At 42.6% G+C, this 24,979-nt stretch overlaps 3 protein-coding genes across 6 annotated transcripts in view; 2 read left to right on the forward strand and 1 right to left on the reverse strand.

The window, feature by feature from the left end:
- The window catches only part of plagl2 (pleiomorphic adenoma gene-like 2), a 35,070-nt gene extending 30,269 nt beyond the window's left edge, over positions 1–4,801 (reverse strand). Inside the window, exon 1 of one of the 3 annotated variants that reach the window (XM_034296054.1) lies at positions 4,781–4,801. The gene's annotated coding sequence lies outside the window, so the exon portion shown is untranslated. Of the gene's footprint in view, positions 1–3,650; positions 3,860–4,780 lie in introns of those variants that run through there. The other 2 variants (XM_010893214.4, XM_010893213.4) reach the window with 2 other exon arrangements.
- An 8,721-nt stretch (positions 4,802–13,522) lies between these two features.
- pofut1 (protein O-fucosyltransferase 1) lies at positions 13,523–17,616 on the forward strand. The gene is made up of 7 exons (XM_010893210.5): positions 13,523–13,694; positions 13,968–14,089; positions 14,227–14,409; positions 14,857–14,969; positions 16,077–16,269; positions 16,371–16,613; positions 16,852–17,616. The coding sequence occupies exons 1-7, from the start codon at positions 13,562–13,564 to the stop codon at positions 17,044–17,046; spliced, it is 1,182 nt and encodes a 393-aa protein (XP_010891512.2). The 5' UTR covers positions 13,523–13,561; the 3' UTR covers positions 17,047–17,616.
- A 138-nt stretch (positions 17,617–17,754) lies between these two features.
- On the forward strand, positions 17,755–23,401 carry kif3b (kinesin family member 3B). 2 transcript variants are annotated; one of them, XM_010893208.3, is made up of 9 exons: positions 17,755–17,859; positions 18,698–20,208; positions 20,448–20,549; positions 20,702–20,824; positions 21,087–21,205; positions 21,921–22,037; positions 22,706–22,811; positions 22,955–23,163; positions 23,281–23,401. In XM_010893208.3, exons 2-9 carry the CDS (start codon positions 18,793–18,795, stop codon positions 23,399–23,401), a joined length of 2,313 nt encoding a protein of 770 aa, XP_010891510.2. In that variant the 5' UTR covers positions 17,755–17,859; positions 18,698–18,792. The 2 variants fall into 2 exon arrangements, with proteins under 2 accessions (XP_010891510.2, XP_010891511.2); XM_010893209.5 differs by lacking the exon at positions 17,755–17,859 and adding an exon at positions 18,037–18,246.
- Positions 23,402–24,979: the final 1,578 nt, after the last annotated feature.

Genomic DNA, 24,979 nt, shown 5'->3' on the forward strand with positions numbered 1-24,979 from the left:
TAATGAGTGCGGCAGTAAAAGAGTTCATCATAAAAGTATGTTCTAAAAACCTCTTTCCGAAGTGGAGGAAAATTGACAGCTTCATGCCCTGAGGGCACCAACAGTATTCATTAAGAGAACATTCTCATGTTTCACCAACTCTGGTCTTCACCGAAAGGAAAAAACAGGTAATACTTCACCCATAACAAAAAGAATACAATGGCAGGTTTTAAACAGATCGCAGTAAAAAAGACAACCTCTTTAGAAAAATACAACCAAGCATGTGTTTGTCTGATGAATCACCACTTAACTCGCCCAACTGTTGCTCATGGCTATCTGTTCCGATCCAAACTGATGGGTATCTGTTCCGATCCAAACTGATGGGTATCTGTTCCGATCCAAACTGATGGGTATCTGTTCCGATCCAAACTGATGGGTATCTGTTCAGATCCAAACTGATGGGTATCTGTTCAGATCCAAACTGATGGGTATCTGTTCAGATCCAAACTGATGGGTCTCTACAGTCATCATGCTGGACTGTCCAGCGGGGTTCAGTGGGGATTTGCTGGGAGAGATGTTAGCCCCTGTGAACTTGGCTCTGATGTTATCTCTGTCTTTCTCACCCCCCCTTTCCAGTTTCAGGGGGTGAGCTGGAGTGACCAGGGATACCACAGGGTTCAACAGTCAGAACAGCTACTGTGGCCGAAACATTGCATAATACAATACAAATAAATATTTCCCTCCACGGTTGGTACACACACCCACACACACACATAGACACACACACACACATAGACACACACACACACACACACACATAGACACACACACACACACATAGACACACACACACACATAGACACACACACACACACACATAGACACACACACACACATAGACACACACACACACACATAGACACACACACACACACACACACACACACACACACACACACACACACACACACACACACACACACACTCGAACAGACCCACTGCCTCGAATGCCCACGCTTGGCAGCAGTTCTCATGCTCCTGGTTTGCCTGTCCTCCTCATGCTGTCTTGAGAAAATAACAAATAGAACAATCTTCCGAACGCCCTTATGCTAACACCCATTATAACATGAACCCACTGTTCGCGGCGCCTCGCCACTCCTCACTGCTCCCCCAGAAGGAGGAGAAACACAAAGAATAGGATCAGAGCTTTTCCTCTTCTTCTCTGGTTATTAACTACCATTTGTCCTCTCCGAGGCCTGTCCTTCCCATTAACCCAACTGATGCTCTTTTCTTATGGAAATCAGCCTCCAGCCCACGGAGGTGAGGTGGATTGTGGGACATTTCCAGAGGAGAGGAGACCTCCCTCCACCACACACACAAACACATTTCTCTATCACAAAGGCAAACACGTTGCCTCCCTATCATATGGACTAAGTTATCAAAAGAAGATGTTCTATACACATTTCAACTAAATGTTTATCCATGAAAATGTACTGACCCTTAAATAAACCGTTTCCTTTATGTAAGAAAACAAGGATTAAAGAAAATAAATTAATTTAAAGCTTCAGTGATATTACCAGACTATTTTTCATCTCCACAAAGAACATACTTGAAATTTTGGTTGACTTTGAAATGTTTACGTAAACATTTCTCAAAATTGTCCAAGTCACAAAGGTTCGTTCAGAGCAGAAAAAAGCGTTTTAACATTTGTTAAAAATGTACTTCTGACACTTTTGCTGATTTCACCATCTGATGACTCCAGATGACCTAGTAGCATCCTAATTCCTGAAGTTAAAACCTCTTCATTCGAAACGAAGTACAAGTCAAAGGTTTGGACACACCGTGGGTGAGTGCGTCCAAACTTTTGACCAGTACCGTAAGTCCCACCGTCAGAGAATTTAGAATTTCGTGGGGGAATGACAAACATAAACACATGCAACTCTACTTGCACTGCAGTTGACACAAAAGCAGTGTCTCGTGAGTTGTGACGATCTCACTTCCATTTCCTTATTATGTGGCTGGAGGCACTGGAAACGAGGCCTTGATAAAGCATGCAGTTGTCAGACCTAACACAAACTGTCGCCTTATTCACAGTGTGGGCATTATTAGGCAGGTTACACATTAGTCTAGCAGAGCACAACTACAGCTATTTTATTTTGTGACAAAATGTGTTCAAATGAACGAAGAAAGTTAACAAATCAATTGCCATTGTATTTATAGCTAAGTATATATATATATATATATATATATATATATATATATATATATACATACATACATATCTTTTTCATGCCAAGTAGCCATACTTTCACATACAGTTCAATTATTAGTTAGCATAAACACAGAGGACCTAAAAGCACACCGCTGTTGTAGAACTTGTGATGGAAAATCCTAACAGTCAATTGGAGCCTCCAACAGCTACTAGGTCACAGGTGTTTTGACATGTTGCTCAATATTTCAGACTACAACATTCTGTTGTAACAATAATGGAGGTAACATCGCAACGTCGGTTGGTCCCAATGACAACCTGCACGTTGTTACAACGTAAAGCGCGTGATATTAATGTACTATGTAGATCCTCGACATCCCAAAGTTTGCGTTGATAACGTAGGCCCACATCAAAACATGTATTTCATCGAAATACGTATTAATTTGGCACATGCCTAAAAACGGTTAAACTGACACATGAGATCAACCACAGCCGAATCGCCTGATTGTTCTCTGAATCTGTTTTCTTACAGATAAACAGTTCTTTGAAAAACGGTTTGTAACGAAATAAAACAATTCAACAACAGAACAGTTATAAAATGTCCAACAATTACAAGTGTTTGGGTGCGAATATAAAGTAAGCTACGCTGCAGCGGCCAAAACCTTTACCTGGTCCTTTCAAATGGCTAGGGGGTTATTTGGCTCTTAGATGTAACACAAGGCATAATTGACAATTGACAACACATAGCCCCCTCAATCCACCCAAAGACCCGAGCCGCGACAAACAGATGACACAAGCCATTACAGCGTGGACGTAGCCTACACTCGAAGGAAAACACTGAAATAGTTGTACACTTCTACATTGTAATGATTTTGGACGGCTGGAAACCAAGCAACAACTTCTACGAATTAGTATATGGTGTAAGTTCAAAAAAAAGAATACGCCATGCGTGTATGTACTTTTTTTTTTATCAGAGTAGTTTACTCTCTCAAATACAACAGGGACGTTCCCTCTTCTATCTCTCGCTCTGCAGTAGCGTGCTCACCATGATCATTATTCGGAAATTGTTTAAAATTCACCAATACGCAGAAAACTCGTACTGAACAACCATCATCATTGCCAAATACATTATTGACACAATGCACAGTGTTTACAACTTCAATGACTTGCAATTGTGACACATTTCTCGACAAAGCTTCGAGCAAAGAGAAGATCGCGTAATTAAAAATTAAATACCCTGATGCTTACATAGGCTACTTCCACAAAATAAGCTAAATTAAACCCTGTCCGATTGCAGGACAACAACAACAGATTCCAGGTATTTGAAATGTCTTGAATATGAATATGTCGATTGTCAATACTGAAAGTTGCTGAAATAATCAAAATCTTATTAAAAAAACATGCACACATCAGAACGTGCAGCCACATTATGAGGTCTTACAAAAAACGAGCTGTTACCCACCAAAAAGTTTCCAGCGCCGCATTAGTCAATTTCTCATTGAACCCCGGTAACATTCCATCACCGACTATTTGCAAACCTACCGTGGGAGACCCCACGACACCTTTTCCGGTCTTTCTCCCCTCGATCTGTTGTTTTATTATTTTTTCCAATTTTTTCTATAATTTTTCTATATTCGGGGCCTGAGTGTGTCTCGCTCTCCTCAGGCTGCAGCAGAGTTATGGGGCGCGAGCATTGTGGGAGTGTGACGTCAGGACACTTTCACAAACTTTTTTGCTAGGGACATTATGCAGCTTACTCTTTTTTTCGTAATAGATTGACTGTATTCTCAATAATTGTTATGGCAATATATAATTGATGAACAACAGTTAACCCTATCAGATATGTAATGTTTAGACAGACTATTATTATAATAAATAACATGATAAAATTATCAATAAGAATTGAAATTTCACATGCAAAAATTACAGTTCATATATTATTCTGATAAGCATGTCTATACATTTGAGAAATATTATTGTTTAATTCGATATACATTTTATTACAACCTACTGGTTTTACTTTTTTTTTTTATTTGGTAATTGAGAAAGATTCACTGAGTAAACTTTTATTTTTTTAAATCATCAATCTGAAATACTTGATAATATTACCAAATCAACCATCCTACCATACATTGATTATATTAATAAGCAGTTAGGCTATATATATCCCTCCTGTGTGATTTGCAAGTAATCAAACTTATTTAAAAAAATGTTTTTCTTCAGTCTGTTCATTCGTTTACTTTCGGGTTTTATATTAGTGAACGAATCATTTCAAAATACATATTAAGAGTTACAACTTTGTGTAAATATTAATAGGTTAAATTCATATCCTTTTACAAGTTTCTACTTGGAATATAATTTCACATGGCCAACAGATGATTTTCAACGTTTATGGAAGAGTATTAAAATATATTAAACATCTGTAACAGCATAAAAAATTAACCGTGCCCTGAATCTCATTAAAACATTTGTTAACTTCTACTTAATTGATAGCAAAATAATTAAATGTTTTTTGACATGTGTGTAAAACAATCGCTTTTTCTTTACTATCTCTCACATATCTTAAGGGACATTTATAAAAAAATGCCACACCGTATTCCCATGCAGTTCTGAAAGTGCATAATGTTCAACTCTTTCCCTCAAATGCCAGCTATGGAATGCGGAGCGCGGGTCCCACGTGCGATGCTCTGGTGGTCCCATTTCACCTTGTGTTTTGGGGCGAAAGAATTACTTCCAGGGCATATCAACCCGTTTCCTCATCACCCCAACCCCCTCCCCTATCCCCTTCCATACGCGTCCAACCCGCGGATGGATGTGTTTGTGTATGAGAGTATGGGGGTGGGGGAGAAAGAGTCTTCAATAAGCCTTTCGGCGTGTTCAATAGTTAAGGGGGAAAACATTTTTAGCAGCTTACCAAGGAAATAGGCCTACCTCAAAGCCAATATTAGCGTACCTGTTGCCCTACTGTCCACTGAAATGGATAACAAGCTAATTTTGGAATGCTTTGTCAAAAGGAAATTGCAAAGGATCAAGATAGCTATTTATCATTTGGACTGATTTAGCCTTCAGGTAGTTGGACCCGGAATGGTCAGGTTGTTTTTAGAAAAAGGCACAATGAAAGTTGTTGAGGCTATGTGGACAATTAATCAATGTTAAAAAAAATTGGGAATAAACATGCTGAACCACTTTTACTAACGTTTTTGCAAACTCAAAATTTAAAGTTTGTAGGCAATTCATGAACCACACTGTTGGTGGACTTGATAACTGAAAGCAGAAATGTATGAATAGTCTATTGTAAACTCCTAAATCAGGCAAGTGTGTTCTTGGGTGATGTAATCTTGGGAAAACATGTTTTTTACATGTTTGTTACAACAAGCTTTTTTGCTTAGCCTATTCAGAGTAGTCCTCACAAAGTAAAAAGGCATAAGTCTAAAACAGTTCTAATGTCCTCATAATGCTAACATCTTACAGTGATTTCATTCTCGCATGCATTGTTTGTTTTTTTTACCAAGTTTATGTGAGAAAATATGACTTTTCTACTAAGGTGAGGATATTAGAGGAGAGATATGAATGGGAAATTAATATCAAGGTTTGAGATCCTGTTCTGTTCTTATACTGGGAATTATTGCAATTCAATTATTTGCATAGATATTATTTTGATATATTTGATTCCTAATAAATATCAGGATTCTTAACCCAGAAAGGTTTGGATCCAGATCGGTTTGAATACAAACATTTGTTCTAATGTTGAAACTTGAAATGCAGGCTACTATACAGAACCAATTCCATGTCATATCCACTGGATGCAATACCATAATGCAATGCAGTTAAAGACAGGGCATGTTTTATTATTATTATTATTTAATTATAATTTTTTTGATGGAGGGGGTAATCAAAAACCTTTTTTTAAATGTTTCTATTAAATTGTTTAAAATGGCATTGACCAACTTTAATATTAGATTGTATCAAACATAAAGACACTCATGCTACCTAAAGTGTTTGTAATCTTAAAAGGTAGTGAACATTTTATATTAAATCACACCAGGACAGATTTTTTTTGTACAAAATTCTCACAATTAAACGTCTCAAATTAATTATTGGAAGTTAAAATTCACAACTGGAAAACATCTGAAATTGTTCTCCTTACGTAATGACAAATCAATGCATGCCAAACATACAGTGTTTGACAGGATTTAGTACAGTAATGAACAATGAATCCTTTGGCAGTTAATATGCTCTGATAGATACTTGTTACAAAGAGGACAGTCAGAAACTGTTTGACCGGGTGCTTTTGATGAACCATGAGACTGTTGTCTATATAGTGATTGGTAATGGAATCAGGGACATCAGACTGTTAACTACTGTTCCTGGGGCCAGTTCTCTTGTTATATGTTCTTTCCTTATATATACATGTTATCAGTCCCCGGCAGTTTCTCTGCTCTTACTCAACCTCTTAGTTGATATGTCAGTGCTCATGGATGTATTTTATTATTTCCTACCACTGACGAGTACTGTATTTTACAGACTGCTGCTCTTTAGTTACACAAATGTTCTCACACCACTTCGGGGGAAAATGTTTGGGCTACTTTTCCCTTCAGAACTCCAAAGAGCAATTAGAAAGTCAAGGACATATCAGAGTCGGTGTGGAAAAAGGCACAAACGGAACGACTTCCCAACGTGAATTGTCTTCTTTCATTATGGGACCGTTTATTTGTTTGGATTATTGTGTCCGGCCGGGCCACATTCAGGTTGAAGGCAGTGAAGTGGTGATCTGTCGTTTTGGAGTTGCAGTTCGATTGGAAAGCACCCCGTGAAACTAAAGCCTTCTTTTCTCACCCCCCCCCCCCCCCCCGCCCCCATACCAAAATGGCTCATAAAAACCATGATGAACAACAAGAGCAGAGTGATTTTCAAAGCTTGCCAGGCACTCCCTGGGCTCAGCCTATAGACTGTATATACACCACAAGCCTGACTAACATTGGGGTGCATTTGGGCGGCTGGGACGCCAACATTTCTGGCTTTCAGGTGCATTGATGACATTATAGAAAGGACTTGCCTTAGTGTAGAGCTGCGGGCCATTGTGAACATCTGCAACTGTTTATGGAGTAGCCGGCCAACTCGTCCCAAACTGTTTCTAGTGTCATCCCAATTTACCTTGCACTTACCTTCTACTGTGAGCTTCTGTCTAACCAACACTCCACAACCCAAATGGGTGATGTTTCCTCTCCTCCCACCACTTCCTGCTCAGAATTTAAAAAATCAAAAAATCTGGCAAAATGGCATCAATAAAAATAACGTGATTTGTCCACACAGAATAAAACTAAAGGATGTCGATTCTGCATACCATTGTAAGGCTGCAGCTGCTATTGTTTTGATGCTGAACATATTCACAATCCTGTCATTGCTTGTAGTCATTCAGGTGTATGTTGGATCAACCTCATTACATCTTGTTGAGGAAACTTAAAATCCAAATGCAGCTTTTTGCCTAACAATTGCACATTGGAGCTGCTACAAAACTAGTTTTGAAATTCCTGTTGGACTCCATCCAAGTTGAGAACCATCAACAATTGGAACTTATATCACCAGAGTGTACTTAAATCCTATATGCTGAAATGCATCTCGGTGTAAGGTTCTAAAAGTCCAAACCCTAACAGATTGGATATGTTTTGAAAAATATGTTCTTTATGTTGCTCTAACATTGGATACATTTACCAAAGTTCATGCAAAAACAAAAGTACTGAAACAAAACGTTGTGACAATCAACCTATAAAAGTGCATCCTGGGAAAAGGTGTTGAGGTTCTGCGTGCAGTGAGAAAATATACATGTAATTTTACTCAAGTCACTTTGAGCGGAGTTTATTCGATTCAGCTTACACTGGTATGGCAAAGTTTGCTAAAACAATGGGCATATAGACGAATAAACTTACAAGTATTTATGTCCAAAGGTGGAGATGTATAATTTTTTTTATTTTATTCAGCTCACTTTAAGCAAAGTCTGTTGAGCTAAATTTCCTGTCCATCTGAAGTCCACCCAACTCAATACACAACACTGATTTAGCAATGGTTATGCTGGCTTTCATTACAGTGAAGGCAAAAATGAGTTTGTATTCTAACTCAACAAATGTATTTATACATTCACCTCACTGTGTGCTTGTTGTGTAAACAAACATTCACACATTAGCTAAAAATCTTGTCTTTCTAAAGTCCACCCAATTTAAAGAATAAGGCTGATTAGGACTAGGTGATTAGTTATATTGGTTATATTTATACAGTGCATCTGGAGTGTATTTCTTCACCACTAGAATACACAGCAATCCTTTCTTCAAGGCAAAGTGTGCCAAATTGGTGGGAAATGAGTATATCATTTTTCATGTATGTGGCTTAAAACAGATGGGTGGTTTATGTTACCAGAAGCTGACAGTAAACAGCTAAGATGCACAGCAAAACCACCACAACAGCCATCGCAGCCTGACACTGCCAGAGATGTCGGCGAACTGAAAGCGGAGAGACCCGTTTGGATGCTGCACACATGTTGCAGGATGGATCTACCATGGTCGTTGATCTCGACAGTTTGAGTAACCATGTTTCCAGCTGGGCCTGTGCTTCTGTGGAGGTCAGTGATGTATATCGCCCCTCAGCTCAAGCGTGTATTTGCTTATTCAATCCATTTGATCGGTATTGATTGATCGCCTTGGACAGATGGGCACATGTGTGGCGTTCCAGTGCTCTGCAAACACGGGAGTCCAAATGTGCAGTGGGAAGTAAGACGCTTGGTGTACTTATATCAATGCAGCATCTTTCCCGGTGACCTTGTCTTCAGTCTCTCCCAGAGCCTCCCATAGGTTTTCGTCTGCTTCCCAGGGTTGCGTTTGGACAGTGGGTGTCTACTAGCTGGAAGACAGCTTGTTGGCCCACTTGACTGATTGTATCGGGAACGTATTAGCGCTCTGAAATCACTTTGAGCCAGCGTTAGCAAAACACAGTATACACACAAGTTAGGTTAGAAGCTGTAATTACCGGCGGCCAAGCCCAAACAACATAACTTGGGTATGGATTTAGCCTGCACTTAAAACAGAGATGTGACCAAACAGGCAGTTTTGCCCAACACCACCCTAAACAACTGGGCTACATAAACTATTCAAGCCACTACTAAGGGAGCGAGACCCATATGAAATGATTACAGTTCAGCTGTAGGTCTCCTCACAGAAGGTCTCTTGCCCGCAGTCAGGAGAAGTGGCGACAGAACGTGTTCTGAGAAGTTTCTCTGATGGCAGATGAATGAATGTAACCTCATACGAAAGTGTCGATTACTGAGTCTAGATCACTTACAGATAATAAGGCTGTCATAGTACATTACTAGTACTGTAACCATTTAATGGTGACAGCCAAAACACGATCCGCCTAGATCGCTGCTTCATTTGCTGAGTTGGTTTTGTTAATGACGTAAATAGGGAGGTTTCATGGCAGGGGATAGCAGTGATGAGATGTGCTATCATTCAGGCCCTGGGGACACCAGCAGACAGCATGCACTAGGTTGATAAGACAACAGGGCGGATCTAGTGTGGCCTGTCGAACCAGAAAAACATCATAACCTTGTCCTGCTGCCAGAGACAAAACCAGCGCTGATGTTGAACCACGCTGAAGTGAAACTGTCTGTAATGTGCATGTTTCACCTGGTCTCTCAGTCCGGCTGGCGAGAATCTGACAGGAAAAGCTTACTAGCTCCTGGTCAGTCCTTAAGTAAGAGAGTCAACCCCAATTTCTATCCGGGTACTCATTGTTGCAGCTCTCCGTTGCGGCTCACTGCTGTGCTTTCCAATTTGTTGGAGCTGGGTTAAATGTGGAAGCCTGGACCTTGTGTGCGAACTCACACATTTTTCTTTTCTTTCCACCTCTGACGAAACAATAACTCACAGGCACTGAGGGAGATGAAGAGAACAGAAAGTAGTAGAGTAGAAAAAAGAAAGAAAAAGACTGAAAGAGATAGAGACAGCATGAAAGAGAAAGAAAGAGTAAAGGAGTGACAGAGCCTGAGAAACATAAAAAAGGGGGATGGGGTACATAAGAGGACGATGAGCATAAGGAGAGATTGAAAGACGTCCACACGACAGACATTGGTCTCATTAAATACGGTTGTTTCGATTCAAGCAGGTACGCTGAGCTTTATTTTCATCTTCTGGAAATGCATTCCACTTTTTGGTAACCCACGACTTGTCTCCTGAGAAAAAATTAAGTTCCTGCACATTAGAATTTCTAAATTTGACAACCAGTGAGTCAGAGAGACAGTCTCGTGTATATTTCCATTTGTAGACTTTTTCAAAAAGTCACATCCGCTGTCTGTTCAACTGCAGTATTTTCAGTTATCCACCTGAAGGAAGTCTTCGGTTCAGTGGTGAGTGGCGTCTCAGCCCTGTGATCCTCACTATCATCTGTAACAATGAAAAACTGTGTGTGTTCAGCAGAGGGGGTGGGGCCGAGCGAGACAGGAAAAGAGGGAAAGAAGGGCTACAAAGAAGAAAAAACGCATGAAAGAAAGACTGAGAACATACCTTGAATTGCACAGACTGAATTCGAACCAGTGAGTGGTGGGTCTTTGAGCAGTTTCCCCTCAAGTAATGGGACAAACAGCCAATCCATCAAGTTCCACAGCCTGGTAGCAATTGAGCAGAGCGCGTTATATCACATGTTTCATACGGTTTTCCTGCACCACCATAAATGCACTACGGTCACATTTGCTAGGACCACAAACAGAAAACAGCAGTTGTTTTTTTGCAGGGAAAGTGTGTTTGTGTATTTCACGCGCATAGGTATTCATACGTGCACATTGTTGTGGGAGTAGGGGATTGGGGAGGTGCAGAAATTAATATATCCACTGCTCACGGTCTGTCTACATACAGTTCAAATTCTGGAGTTGAAACAGGCTTTCTGACAAGTTACATTTGTCATAAATCTTTTATAAATGATCACAAAATTCAGAAATGGGCATCACTGACAGCAGCGTTGTTGATTTGGATGGACTTAATGCCCCATGCACACACACGCACAGTCGAACATACACACACGCACAGACTCCTAGGCACACAGGCTCACACAAACACACGTACAAACTCAGGAAAATACAGCTCCGGAAAAAATTAAGAGACCACTTCACCTTTTTCTCTCCTTTCCAAAAAAGTTGAAAAGGAAAGTTTTGAGTGAGGAACAGAAGCATTCAATTTGCAGTTGTCTCTTAATTTGAACCCTTCCTTTTCAACTTTTTTGGAAAGGAAAGAAAAAGGTTCCATAGTCTCTTCATTTATTCCGGAGCTGTATATATACAGTGTATACACTCCTGTTCAAACGTTTGGGGTCACTAAGAAATATCCCTGTTTTTGAAAGAACATGAAATGTAAAAAAAAAATTTTTTATTAAAATTACACCAAGTTTCAAAAATACAATTGTAGACATGGTTAATTTTGTAAATTACTATTGTAGCTGGAAGCGGCAGATTTTTTATGGAATATCACACAGGAGTACAGAGTCCCATTATCAGCCATCAGAACTGTGTTCCAAAGGTTTGCTAATCCAAGTTGATTATTTTAAAAGGCTAATTGTTCATTAGAAAACCCTTTTGCAATTATGTTAGCACAGTTAAAAACAATTGTGATAATTAAAGAAGCTATAAAACTGTCATTCTTTAGACTAGTTAAGTATCTTGAGCATCGGCAATTGTGGGTTTGATTACATGCTCAAAATGGCCAGAAACATTGATCTCGTCAGTCTAGTCCTCTTCTGAGAAATGAAGGGTATTACGTGTGAGAAATTACCAAGGAACTGAAGATCTTGTACAACGCTGTGTACTACTCCCTTCACACAACAGTGCAAACTTGCTCTAACTGGAGTAGAAAGAGGAGTGGGAGGCCCCGGTGCACAACTGAGTAAGAGGACAAATACATTAGAGTATCTAGTTTGAGAAACAGACGCCTCACAGGTCCTCAACTGGCAGCTTCATTAAATAGTACCCACAAAACCCCAGTCTCAATGTCAACAGTGAAGAGGCATCTCTGGAATGCTGGCCTTCTAGGCAGAGTTGCAAAGAAAAATACATATTTCAGACTGGCCAATGAAAGGAAAAGTGTAAGATGGGCAAAAGAACACAGACACTGGGCAGAGGAAGACTGGAAAAAAGCTTTACGGACAGACAAATATACGTTTGAGATGTTTGTATTACAAAGAACATTTGTGAGCAGAGACCAAATGAAAAGATGCTGGAGGAGTGCTTGACGCCATCTGTCAAGCATGATAGAGGCAATGTGACAGTCTAGGGTTGCTTTGGTGGTGGTAAATTGGGAGATTTGTACAGGGTTAAAAGGATCTTGAAGAAAGAACGCGTTCACTCCATTTTGCAACACCATGCCATATCCTGTGGATGGCACTTGATAGGAGGACATTTGCCCCTACAACAGGACAATGACCCAAAGCACAGCTCCAAACTATGCAAAAACTATTTGGGAAAAGCAGTGAGCTGGTATTCTGTCTACAATGAAGTAGTCAGCACAGTCAACAGATCTTAACCAGATTGAGCTGTTGTGGGAGCAATATATATATGTGAAGTGGTTTGACGCCACACCCAAACCAAGCTTTTAATGTAGGATTAATCATGGCGTAGATCTCATACAGCTTATTCTGAGTCAGTGAAATAACATATTTAATTGCCTCCAATCATGTTCATGCCTACTCATCTACCCCACCCCCCCACCAGTGAAAGATTTAAGAGTTGCAGTTTTTAATTGATCAACGGATTAATTAACAGATGATGGAAGATAAACAGTGACATTAAATCTGTGATGAACCCACTTGAGATTCGGTTAGTATACCGGCATGTTATTTTTGAAACCGCAATATGGATTACTGTTCAAATCTATTCGCATGCAAATACAACGAATTCAAACCAGAAAGGCTTATATTCCGCAATGTGGGTTTCTTTCGAATATTCGAATTGAAATTATCAGTTATGTTGTTTAAACGGCAATTATGTGATATAGTCACTCCTAACAGCTTACCAACATATGTATCAGCCCCGTATGTTTTCACATGCGATATCAATCAGAGCAACGTATGCCTGAGAAATGAGTAACTTTGTGCAAATATCGTAAAACGGAAATAAAAGAGACTCCCTTTTGAGCTAAGAAATACTAATTTCATGAAGATTGATTGCTCACATCCTTCTCACACACTTCTAAAAATTCCATGACATGTCAAGGGACCATACACGGCTAAAATAAATAATATTAACTTTATAGGGATGTAGCCGACCGGTGTGATTAGAGAAGCATTTTAGGGGTTAATCTTATTTCAGAACACAATGCATTCTGGGATATAGGATGAAATACAATGGCGGCGAAACAGAAGCACTTGCAACTTTTTGTTCTCTGTCTTTTGGTTACAACAATTTTGCTACAAAGTCTAATTGCAACAGAGTTAACGTGGGACGAAAATGGCTACATTTTATATTGTCCTTGCATGGGTAATTGTATAAACTTTCGTTGGAAACGCTAACGTACGATCTACTTGACTGTCAAAACCTTTCTATGCATTTGTTTTTCTTTTAAAGTTCAATATGTGTTTAACTAAACCATCTTCAATTTAACTCTTATATAGCTTGCACACAGAGTTTATGTCTAGCCTTTTTTTTTTTGACTAATCTTAAATAAGTCATGAAATTAGGTTCGAAATAGCAGCACTTGACTATTCATCACAAATAATGATTTTACAAAAGAGTCAACGTATTGTTCCTCAGGTCGATTTGGAAACCAAGCCGACCACTTTCTGGGGTCGTTAGCATTCGCCAAAATGCTTAATCGCACCCTGTCAGTTCCTCCCTTCATAGTTTATCGTCACCATGCGCCTCCGTACTCAAATGTAAGTGCAGAAATGGAATCACGCATTGCGATGTTGATCTCACCCTTTAAAATCTGTATGTTGACATGAACAAGTACACAAAGCAAGTTGGGGGGAAACGTTCGTTATCAGGTTTCAGCTATGTCCCCTTTGAACAGGTGCATGTCCCCTACAGTGAATTCTTCCAGCTGGAGGCCCTGAGCCGATACCACAGGGTGGTAAGCCTGGAGGACTTCATGGAGCATCTTGCCCCGACACATTGGCCTCAGGGCCAGAGGGCAGCTTATTGCTTTGAGTCAGCAGCCCAGAGGAGTGTAGACAAGAAATCCTGCCCCATGAAGGTCAGTGCTGTGATTCCAGAGGGTAGAGATTGAGATGTTTTAGTATTTCAGGTTTTTCAGCAAGGTTATCGAACAAAGACACTTTAAAGTAAACAGAGCCCCTGCTCCTTTTTTTGTAGATTAGCTGCTGTTTTTAACAGTGGCAGATAAAATGCCCCCCCCCCCCCAAAGACCATGGAATTCAATTATTAATGTTTTATTGATTATTAAAGCCACTTCAAATAATACACTGGCACAGTAAAATACTGCCCTCTGCTGGACTGTTGCTCTAGTTTACCACGAAATGACATTTACATTTAAGTCATTTATCAGATGCATATTCTGAGTGATTTCCAGTTATGTACTCTGAATAAAAGATGGTTACCAAGTGGTAGGAACAGCTGGGTATTTTGTGAACATCTGGTAAACCCTGGAGATTTATGGGATGTTATTTGCTGTCTTTATCAGGACGGGAATCCTTTTGGTCCATTTTGGGACCATGTTGAAGTTGACTTTGACAGGTCTGTCCTGTTTGGTGGCTTGTCTTTCAGTACCTACCACCAAGCACACTGGATCAGCAAGTAAGTATCGGTGCTTCAATGCTCCTGAAACATTATCAGGTGTTTTTATTGCTAGCCAACTACGCTGAAATGCTTGTTTTACAATGGAAATGATCTGCTAGTGTGGACAGACTGAAGCTCCAACCTCACATACAGTCATAGGTTCATTATGGAAAAACTAGGGATTTCACCACCCAAAGAGTGGCCTTCACTTACACAGCGCAAGGTCAGTTTCCCCCAAACGAGTTGCTTCTAAATTCTGTCTTAAATCATTTAGTTGAATTTAGATTGCTAGATTTTTTTTTGCTACATTTACTGGCTTCTATAGTCTTGCGTAGCCACACCTTCAAAACAGTGTCATTGGCACACCTCTGTTGGAGGGCTGGAGAATGTCTAGCCTTTTCATAACTATTAAATACAGTCAGGGCCAAAATAATTGTTGCAATCACACACAAATAATTATACATTTCTTGAAAACTGTTTTTGTATCCACCTATGTATTTCTTTGGTTTGCAGAACATTTAAAAATGTTACATTTTTGGAAAGATTTACTGAAATATAGCTTATTCAATGCATGTTCAATGTTGTCAGACCCTTCTAGAATAAGTGAGCAAAAATGTAATTTCAAGTAGGTAATTAACTTAACTTTGTGTCAATGCAGGAGCATTCTGCCCTCAGCTAATCACAGCTCTTCCCTAAACGGGAAGCCTGTTTTTAAACGGAACTATTCGCTGCATAACAGTAAAATAGCAAACATCTTATTACCAGAAGTACTTTACATCCCCTCTGACATTATACAGTTGCATTAAACAGTCCTGTTAATCCAATCAGCTTAAAGGAGAATTTAACTTTTTTCCATCCTGATGTTGGATGGTTTCTCACCCTGAAGTAGATCCAAAGATGCTCTGGTTATTTAGCAAGTACTGGCTTAAATCAGCAGAAGTTTGTAATGGCTCTTAAAAGAATGTTGAACCATGGATTACAGTTTTGCCCTGCTCATAGCCTTTCAGGGTGAGAAATCATCAAAAAAAAAAAGGGGGGGGGGGAATTCAACTTTATGACCGCTAGGTGCCCAGTCATCATATTGTCCCTTAAAGTAGCAGTTATCAAAATGTGTTCCTTGTGCAGATTCCCCCCCTCAGAGCACCCTGTCCTGGCCCTGCCTGGTGCTCCAGCCCAGTTCCCTGTGATAGAGGAGCACGTGGGCCTGCAGAAGTATGTGGTGTGGGCAGAGGGACTGGTCCAGGAGGGGCAAGGACACATTGCCACTCTGCTGCCCCGGCCGTACGTGGGCATACACCTCCGAATCGGCTCTGACTGGGTGAGTGGAGATCACGTCTTCGAACGTGACACGCTTGGGGCAGGTACATGAAGTCGATGCCACTTTGGACTGATGTCGGCGCCATTCTGTGTCCCCGGCAGGTGAACGCCTGTAAGCTGCTCCAGAGTGGGGACACCGGACCTCACTTCATGGCTTCGCCACAGTGTGTCGGTTACAACCGCCAGACAGCCCTGCCACTCACCATGACCATGTGTCTCCCCGACCTGGCCGAGATCCGACGGGCCCTCAAGCTCTGGGTCGACAAGACCTCTGCCCGCTCCATCTACATCGCAACAGACTCCGAGTCTCACCAGGCTGAGCTCCAGCACTTCTTCAAGGATAAGGTGAGCAGGGACTGGGTTGACTTTGTTTGTCAGATAGAGGTGATACACTGTTAAGGACTGGAATGAAGAAAGTTGAATGGACTCTTAACACATGAAAACTACTCATGGGGGCGTTTGATACCATTCCGTTCTACCGTGAGCCCGTCCCTCAATGGCAGCCTGTTATTAAGTTAAGCATGCTTTGTTTTCATGCGGCCATGTTCATTGCGCTGTTGTTTCTCTGTCCGTCCATGTACAGGCGAAAGTGGTGAGCCTCAAGCCAGACTCTGCACAGCTGGATCTCTACATCCTCAGCCAGGCCGACCACTTCATTGGGAACTGCGTGTCTTCCTTCTCGGCTTTTGTCAAACGTGACCGTGACGTCCACGGGCGTCCTTCATCTTTCTTCGGGATGGACTACCCCGGAAAAAGCAACCAGAAAGACGAGCTCTGAGGACACAAGCAGGCATTACCTCCGAGTACACTATTAAGCGTGCAATCTTTAGAACGTCAATTTCAACATCTTTGATGTGTGTGCGTGTGACACGACTCGCATATCGGCCAAGTCAGCAGGAGCTCAGGTAACCCTGTTGAGCCCTGTTAGGGAATGACTTCCAATGTAATGTCCCTGTCTGATCATGTGTTAATACTGTGTACAGGGGACCTGATAGATGAGTGTGGAAAAGAACTGCTCCTGCAGAGAGTGCAGTAACTGATCCCCTGGGTACTAATTATAGGCTCAGGTTGAGTCTCCCTCTTACATTCTTGTAATGTATCCTAATAGTTGAATGTTTACTGTACATTTGTGCAACATCTATCACTGTCTGCTTCTGTAGTCTTTGTTTTTTTTGTTTCTGTTCAGCTTGTGGTTTTGGTTTTTGGGGGAAATTACTGGGCACAATAAATCATGTAACCCTGAAATGTTGCTATGACTGAGCTAGCTACATGTGAGCTGTTAAATTGAGACGAGTTCAGTAAGTTTAATGTCATTAATTTGAAAAAAATAAATGAATCAATGCCTGTTCTTTTTGGATATCTTTTAATAAAACATTTTAATAAAGTTGTCCAAAGCTATGCTGACACCTGTATAGGAAATGTACACCTTTTATTTACAAGGAGAGCTTTTTAGCTGCCACACCAAGGTAACGATACCGATTGGTGGTGATGTAGAAAACCATTAACTCGATTCCATCCGGGATAGTGCTCTGGGATGCAGGCAAGGACCGCGGCGGTAATGGCTGACTGGGAGGAAGCCCTGGATTAACTGGTAACTAGCCGGCAATGTTTATGTCGTCAGGGATAGTGCCATATTACAATATCACAAGTAGTTTGGCCTGAATTGCGCGTTTGTACTTCTAAACTGCATAAGGAGATGCCTAACGTGAAGATATGTCCTGCCCTGTCTTGAGAATGTGTGTGTTTTGCCGTTGCTAGGCCGTCGGTTAGAGGTTGTTACGGTTGTCTTTGGGGTGGCTCACGATTCGTTTTTAGACAGTTGGTTAACGTTAGGACATTTTCTAATTTGTTGTGTAATGGGAAATGTTTTCCTCCAGTTTACCAGATAGGTTATGCAATTGTCACAACTAACAAACCGAAGCCTTGACCAGGCACTGATTAATTTGCCGGTGGTGCAGAGGGACACAACTGGATAACGGTAGCTAGCAAGCTAGCATTATTTAACTACTTAATGTTATAGTGCCAGCTAACGATTACTGGAACTGCTCTTCTGACACTACATTTTTATTTCGCTAACTTTTGCACGTGAACTAACCGAATTATGTTGTATTGTAATACCTAGATAGCCATTTAGCGGTTTAGCTAATTTAGTTAGCCAACTATCCCCTTGCGAAAGCAGCTTACGGCTCAAATTGCTAGCTAAACGTCGCTGGCCACTTGTGTTTGTCTTGTTAGTTTGCTAGCTAGTTATCTGGCTAATTACGCTGTCTGTAGCCATTGCAGGGAGCTTATATTATTAACAGGGCACAAATGTATGAATAATCACAAAATAATACATTAACTTATCTTGTTGGCAATGGCCATTTAAACATCAGAATTTTGCTATGTTTATATACATCTAATGTACATGTATTTGTATTTCTTTATAGTTTCTGGTGCCGGCAGCTCAGACATTGTCTAAAAACACTTCAGGGACTTAAATACGAGCCAGGGAACAAGGCCAGTTTGTCTGAAAATCCTCACAATGTCTAAGACCCGAGAGTCGGTGAAGGTGGTGGTGCGCTGTCGGCCCATGAACGAGAAAGAGCGTGCAGCCAACTTTGAGAGGGTGGTGCAGGTGGATGTAAAGTTGGGCCAGGTGGCGGTGCAGAACCCCCGGGGGTCAGCAGCCCACGAGCACCCGAAGGTCTTCACATTTGACTCAGTCTATGACTCAAACTCCAAACAGGTGGACCTCTATGATGAGACCTTCAGGCCCCTAGTGGACTCTGTCTTGCTTGGTTTCAACGGGACCATATTTGCCTACGGCCAGACCGGCACAGGAAAAACGTACACTATGGAGGGTGTGCGCAATGACCCAGAGAAAAGGGGTGTAATCCCTAATTCCTTTGAGCACATCTTCACACACATCTCCCGTTCCCAGAACCAGCAGTACCTGGTCAGGGCTTCTTACCTGGAGATTTACCAGGAGGAGATCCGAGACCTGCTTTCGAAGGACCAGTCGCGCAGGCTGGAGCTGAAGGAGCGCCCGGACACGGGTGTCTACGTGAAGGACCTCTCCTCCTTCGTCACGAAGTGCGTGCGAGAGATAGAGCACGTCATGAACGTGGGGAACCAGAACCGCTCGGTGGGCGCCACCAACATGAACGAGCACAGCTCCCGGTCACATGCCATCTTCGTCATCACCATCGAGTGCAGCGAGCTGGGCGTCGACGGGGAGAACCACATAAGGGTGGGGAAACTGAACCTGGTCGACCTGGCAGGTAGCGAGCGGCAGACCAAGACCGGGGCCCAGGGGGAGCGCCTGAAGGAGGCCACCAAGATCAATCTGTCCCTGTCAGCCTTGGGGAATGTTATCTCTGCCCTGGTGGACGGCCGGAGCACCCACATCCCTTACCGGGACTCCAAGCTCACCCGTCTGCTGCAGGACTCCCTGGGTGGCAACGCCCGCACCGTGATGGTGGCTAACATCGGACCAGCCTCCTACAACGTTGAGGAGACGCTGACCACGCTGCGCTACTCAAACCGGGCCAAGAATATCAAGAACAAGCCCCGCGTCAATGAGGACCCCAAAGATGCTCTGCTCAGGGAGTTCCAGGAAGAAATAGCCCGGCTCAAAGAACAACTGCAGAAACGCTCAGGGAAGAAGAAGAGGAGGAGGAAGAAGAGGCTTGGAGAATCTGGGGAGGAGCTAGAAGAGGACACGGAGGGAGAGACTGAGGATGATGACGACGACGAAGGTTTAGAAACGGGCGATAAAGTGGGTGCGGATTACTGGCGTGAACAACAGGACAAGTTGGAAAGGGAGAGGAAGGCCATTATGGAGGACCACAGTCTTGTGGCGGAGGAGAAACAGAGGCTGTTGAAAGAGAAGGAGAGGAAGATGGACGCCCTCAAAAGGGAGCAGGAAGCGGGCGAGATGCTGACTGCCAAAGTGAAGGTGAGGACAAAATTCCGGTCCTTTTACTCCAACATTTTCTTCCTGGGCACTCGCCGGGTTGCTTCCCAATGCTGGTGACTTCCCTCAAAGCCCCCTTTCAGAATTTTCAGATGAAACAATTTCTGCCTATTTCTTTATCCTAAGAATCTTCAAACCAGTATTTCTGGGGGAAAAAGTGAATCTGGATAATTCTACCTCTTTGTTTTTCACTCGCATGTTTTGGAAATGTCTCCATTTAGGCGATGGAGAGTAAGCTTCTGGTAGGCGGGAAGAACATTGTGGACCACACCAACGAGCAACAGAGAATCCTTGAGCAAAAGAGACAGGAAATCGCCGAACAGGTAACCCCTAGGTTCAGACTTTGTCAACAAAGAAAATAGCGCCCTAGTTAGATGCTGTCAGGGTTGATTTGCCATCCGAGGGCAAGAGTCCACGCATTGGTGTGGACGTTACGTATGTTCCTGCCCCGTTCACTGAGATGGTCTTTATGTAGAAACGCAAAGAGAGGGAGATGCAGCAGCAGGTGGAGAATCGTGATGAAGAGACCCTGGAGTTGAAGGAGACCTACAGCTCGCTACAGCAGGAAGTGGATATTAAGACCAAAAAGCTCAAGAAGGTAAGAGATTGGAGAACCTAGGAAAACCGTCATGTGGCTTTATGTAGCTGTGCTACAGTTACAGTTGCTAGTTACTGACATTGTAGTCATATGCTGTAATACAGTGCAATTTACGGGAGCAAAGTGATGTTCATTATTTCATTTTGTACATGAAGTTCTATGAATATTGTGTTTAATTTGTCAACACATTTGAGGTTGTGTTCAACTGAAACAAGCATCAATGGGCTTCTGCCTCCCCTGTCACCCTGGGTGTTTCTCTCAGCTCTTTGCCAAGCTGCAGGCTGTGAAGCAGGAGATCAGCGATGTTCAAGAGGAACACATCAAGGAGAGACAGAACCTGGAGCAGACCCAGAACGAGCTGACCAGGGAGCTCAAACTAAAGTACAGTGGCCAGCATGGACCAGTCCACCTGCCCCTTATCACAACCACATGCAATTAAATTAACACAAGTCAACATAGTGTATTTTGTCCTCAAACACGGACCATGTCCTTGCTGTGAACGTATTTGATTGTCTTTGGCACGTGACACGACACGTCAACACATTGCAGTTCAGTGTGTTGACAGTGGGCCGGTATTCTGTTGGCCTCAACCTACTTGTTCAACACATAAGGAGATGTCAACACAGTGCATGAGAACAGGGTACGCTACATCCAAATGTCACATAAGATGTTAAAACAGTGCAGGGAGAACAGGGTACGCTAAATCCAAATGTTACATAAGATGTTAACAGTGCATGAGAACAGGGTACGCTAAATCCAAATGTTACATGGGGCCCAGCAGGAATTTTCTTCTCTCCGATGTCGGATGATTGCATCACCCCCCTAACAGTCCGTTGTGAAGCATATTGTTTAGAAATAATTTTTTTTGAACGTGACTTATTGGCCTAATCTTCAATTACCAATCTGTGAATTGCTGCCGTTTCTGTGAAAAGTTGCAGTAAATTGAAAATGACTTGTTCGATTCACCAAAGATATGGACTGTCAACTCATTCACACCTTTTGTGCCTTTTGTTAAATTCTATCACTCATTGTGTGGTTTGCAGACCTTAAGCAAATGTCTGTTCGTCAGAACTGAACTGGTTCCTCTGTCTCCCAGGCATCTCATCATTGAGAACTTCATCCCCACGGAGGAGAAGAATAAGATTGTGAACAGGGCTTTCTTTGATGAAGAGGACGACCATTGGAAGATGAGGCCCATCACCCGCATAGAGGAGTATGTGCACATTCATTATCAGAGTAGACAGACAGGTCTAAAGACAGACAGGCCTACAGTGAGTCAGACCCAATGTTTTGTTTTAGATTTTCATACTTTTTCTTACTGGAATCCAGCCCACAACCCAATGTGCTCTGCTCTCCCAGCCATGCAATACATTTAGCATGAACAGGGTTTGATATGGTTGGGCAGGTATAGCTGTGTGGGTACGGGTTCGATTCCCTCCAGGGACAAGTGCATCCCGGTTGCACATGCTACCTTACTCCTTCAATTTGTCTCATTTGCACATCCAGAATACCATTTAGAATTCCCCATTCTACCTGCACAACTATAACCCCACTTGTAACATCCACTATACTTTTACATTTTCCTTAATTCCACATTTAGTGTTGCCATTTGTACTGAAATTGCCTTCATTGCAAATCTATACATTCCGTTTGTAATATACATATACTTAATACTTGTAAATACTTATACATTTTCTGCCCTCCTCTATTTGCACTTCTGGTTAGATGCTAACTGCATTTCGTTGTCCTGTACTTGTATCTTATAAATTGAATCTAATCTACAAACGTAAAAAAGACTGGATGGATGGATTAGACGGTCCGTTGACTGAGTAACATGTATACCGTGTGTATGTCTGTTTTGCGTGTCCACCCATCTCCCAGTGATCAGCAAATGATGACCAGACCAGTGTCGGCAGTGGGCTACCGGAGGCCCCTGAGCAATCACGCCCGCAAAGCCATGGTGATGAAGACCAACATCAGATACAAGGTAGGAGCTCCTCTCCGACCCTGCACTCCTCATCCTGGTGAACGCGACTCAGCCGACGGGACATCGTCGACCGGAGAAAAGTCCTCGGCCCAGTGTCCTGGAATCTGACCCCTCTCTGTCTCTCTCTCCGCGCGTCCCCCCAGGCAGAGAACATCCTGGTGCTGGACATGGACATGCCGGCCCGGACCACTAAGGACTATGAGGAGCCTGTCATTGCCCCCACGGTTGCCGCGGCGCTTGAGGACGCGCTGAGGGAAGAGCAGGAGATCCAGGTGGATGCATCTGGTTTCCTGAGCAGCCTCGGGCCGACCCCACCTGCCAGTGGCGGGGTCCTGAAGAAACCCAAATCTGGGTGAGGTTATTACTTAAAATACATTTGGCCAAATGTTACAATATTTGGGGTTTCAGACCTGTCTATCCCTGAAAAGTTTCCATATCAAGTTTTTTTTTCTTCTATTCTTTCAACCAGCCAACCTAAAACGGGTAAGAAGATGGCCACGCCCACCTCTCGTACCCCCAGCTCTGCATACAGCCCCTCCAGCCAAGGACATCCTCTGTACCCACAATCCCGTGGGCTTGTGCCCAAGTGATCTCTCAATACCCTTCCAGTTTGGGACCCAAAATGTCAGGCTGCTTATTGTTTTTCCACTAAGCCTTGCAGACCAGTTTGCAGTCTCAAATATAGTCAAGACATAGATTCAAGCTGCTTTTTCAAGTTTATCTAAGGTTGTAGCTGTTAGCATTTATGCTTTTTAAGAGATTTGTTACTATTGCACCAACCGGAACTGTACAGCGGAACAATACTATGTCACCTGGTCACCCCGTTCCAGGGACCAGTAGCTGGATCACACCTTCCTTTAATACTGGCCTAAGGCCATTGAAGTCTTATGGCCACATCCTGTGTCCTCAATGTTCCTAGGGATGGATTGGTCCAGAGTTTGGACCGATCCATTTCCGTCCTCCTCGGCCAATCCCCGGTCAGCGGGCCTGTAATGGGAGGAGCTGTGGTGAAAGGTGTGACAGCTGGACAGTGTCTGTGTGGTGTCTGTGTTGTCGTATCGTATTGGGTGTTGTGGTCCTTGATGTTACTGAGGGGGTCTGTCTGTGGATGTCAGAGGAGCTTTGAGGCCTGGAGACAATCTGAAAGCCTCTTTGAGAAATTGTGTCGTGCGAAAGCCAGCGTCTTCACAGAGTTCCCGTCCACAGTAAATGCTCCCCACGACGGCTCACTTGTAAAAGCATCTCCAAAAGCAGCATTTACGGTAAACGGCGAATACGCCCCAATGGGATATTGCCTTTAGAAGAGTCTTTCAGATTGACCCCAGGCCTCGGAGGTCATAGGTTAGTCTGTCTGCATGATGAACTCTACATGCTGGTGGGGGGGGGGGCGGCGCACTACAACACGTCCACTGTCCCGTCAGGCTGTGCACCTGTGCTGAAACCACCACATGCTGTTTCCAGAGCACTGGCCCGGGCAGGGAGATGGAGGTGGGGAACGGGAGGGCAACACAAACCAAATACATCAGGGTTTCAAGGTGCCTTAGAATCTGCTACAGATGCGGTCAGGAGAATGGGAGAGGCTAGTATAGTCACTCAGTCTTATATCTTTACCTCCCATTGGCCCCGGCTGCTCCTTGGAATGAACTGATCTGTTGTACCGGAGGAAAATAAAAAGCAGCCCAGTGTACCTACAAAAATAGACAACTTAAAAAAAACTGAGGAACTTCTATCTACTATGTCAAAGGGCCTAAATCAAAAGGAAATAGACTGGGTCTCTTCAGTCTACATGGCTGGAGTGCCACAGGTTGCGTAGAGAGGTTATTTCGGATTGGGTCGACATGCTCTGTGTTTACAGGAACGACGCTGGACTCCGTCAATACGGATCAAATTGAGCCCTCGTTCGTGAAAGAGCCCTTGTTCGTTTTGCATAAATATCCTGTTTTAATTCACACTGCTTTCAATCTGCATCTCCCACTGCTGTCCCCTCAACTGTGAGAGGTTTGCTGCCACTCATTCCTACAGTGGGGGTCAACCACTCCCCGTGACATCACATACAGTATGTACATATAAAAAAAAAATATATATATATATATAAAGCAACATGTCTACATAATCCTGCATCATTTTTGCAGCAAAAAAATATTGAAAGTTGTAACTTATCACCAACG

The sequence above is a fragment of the Esox lucius genome, chromosome 12 (assembly GCF_011004845.1).
Source record: "Esox lucius isolate fEsoLuc1 chromosome 12, fEsoLuc1.pri, whole genome shotgun sequence".
Lineage (NCBI taxonomy): Eukaryota > Metazoa > Chordata > Actinopteri > Esociformes > Esocidae > Esox > Esox lucius.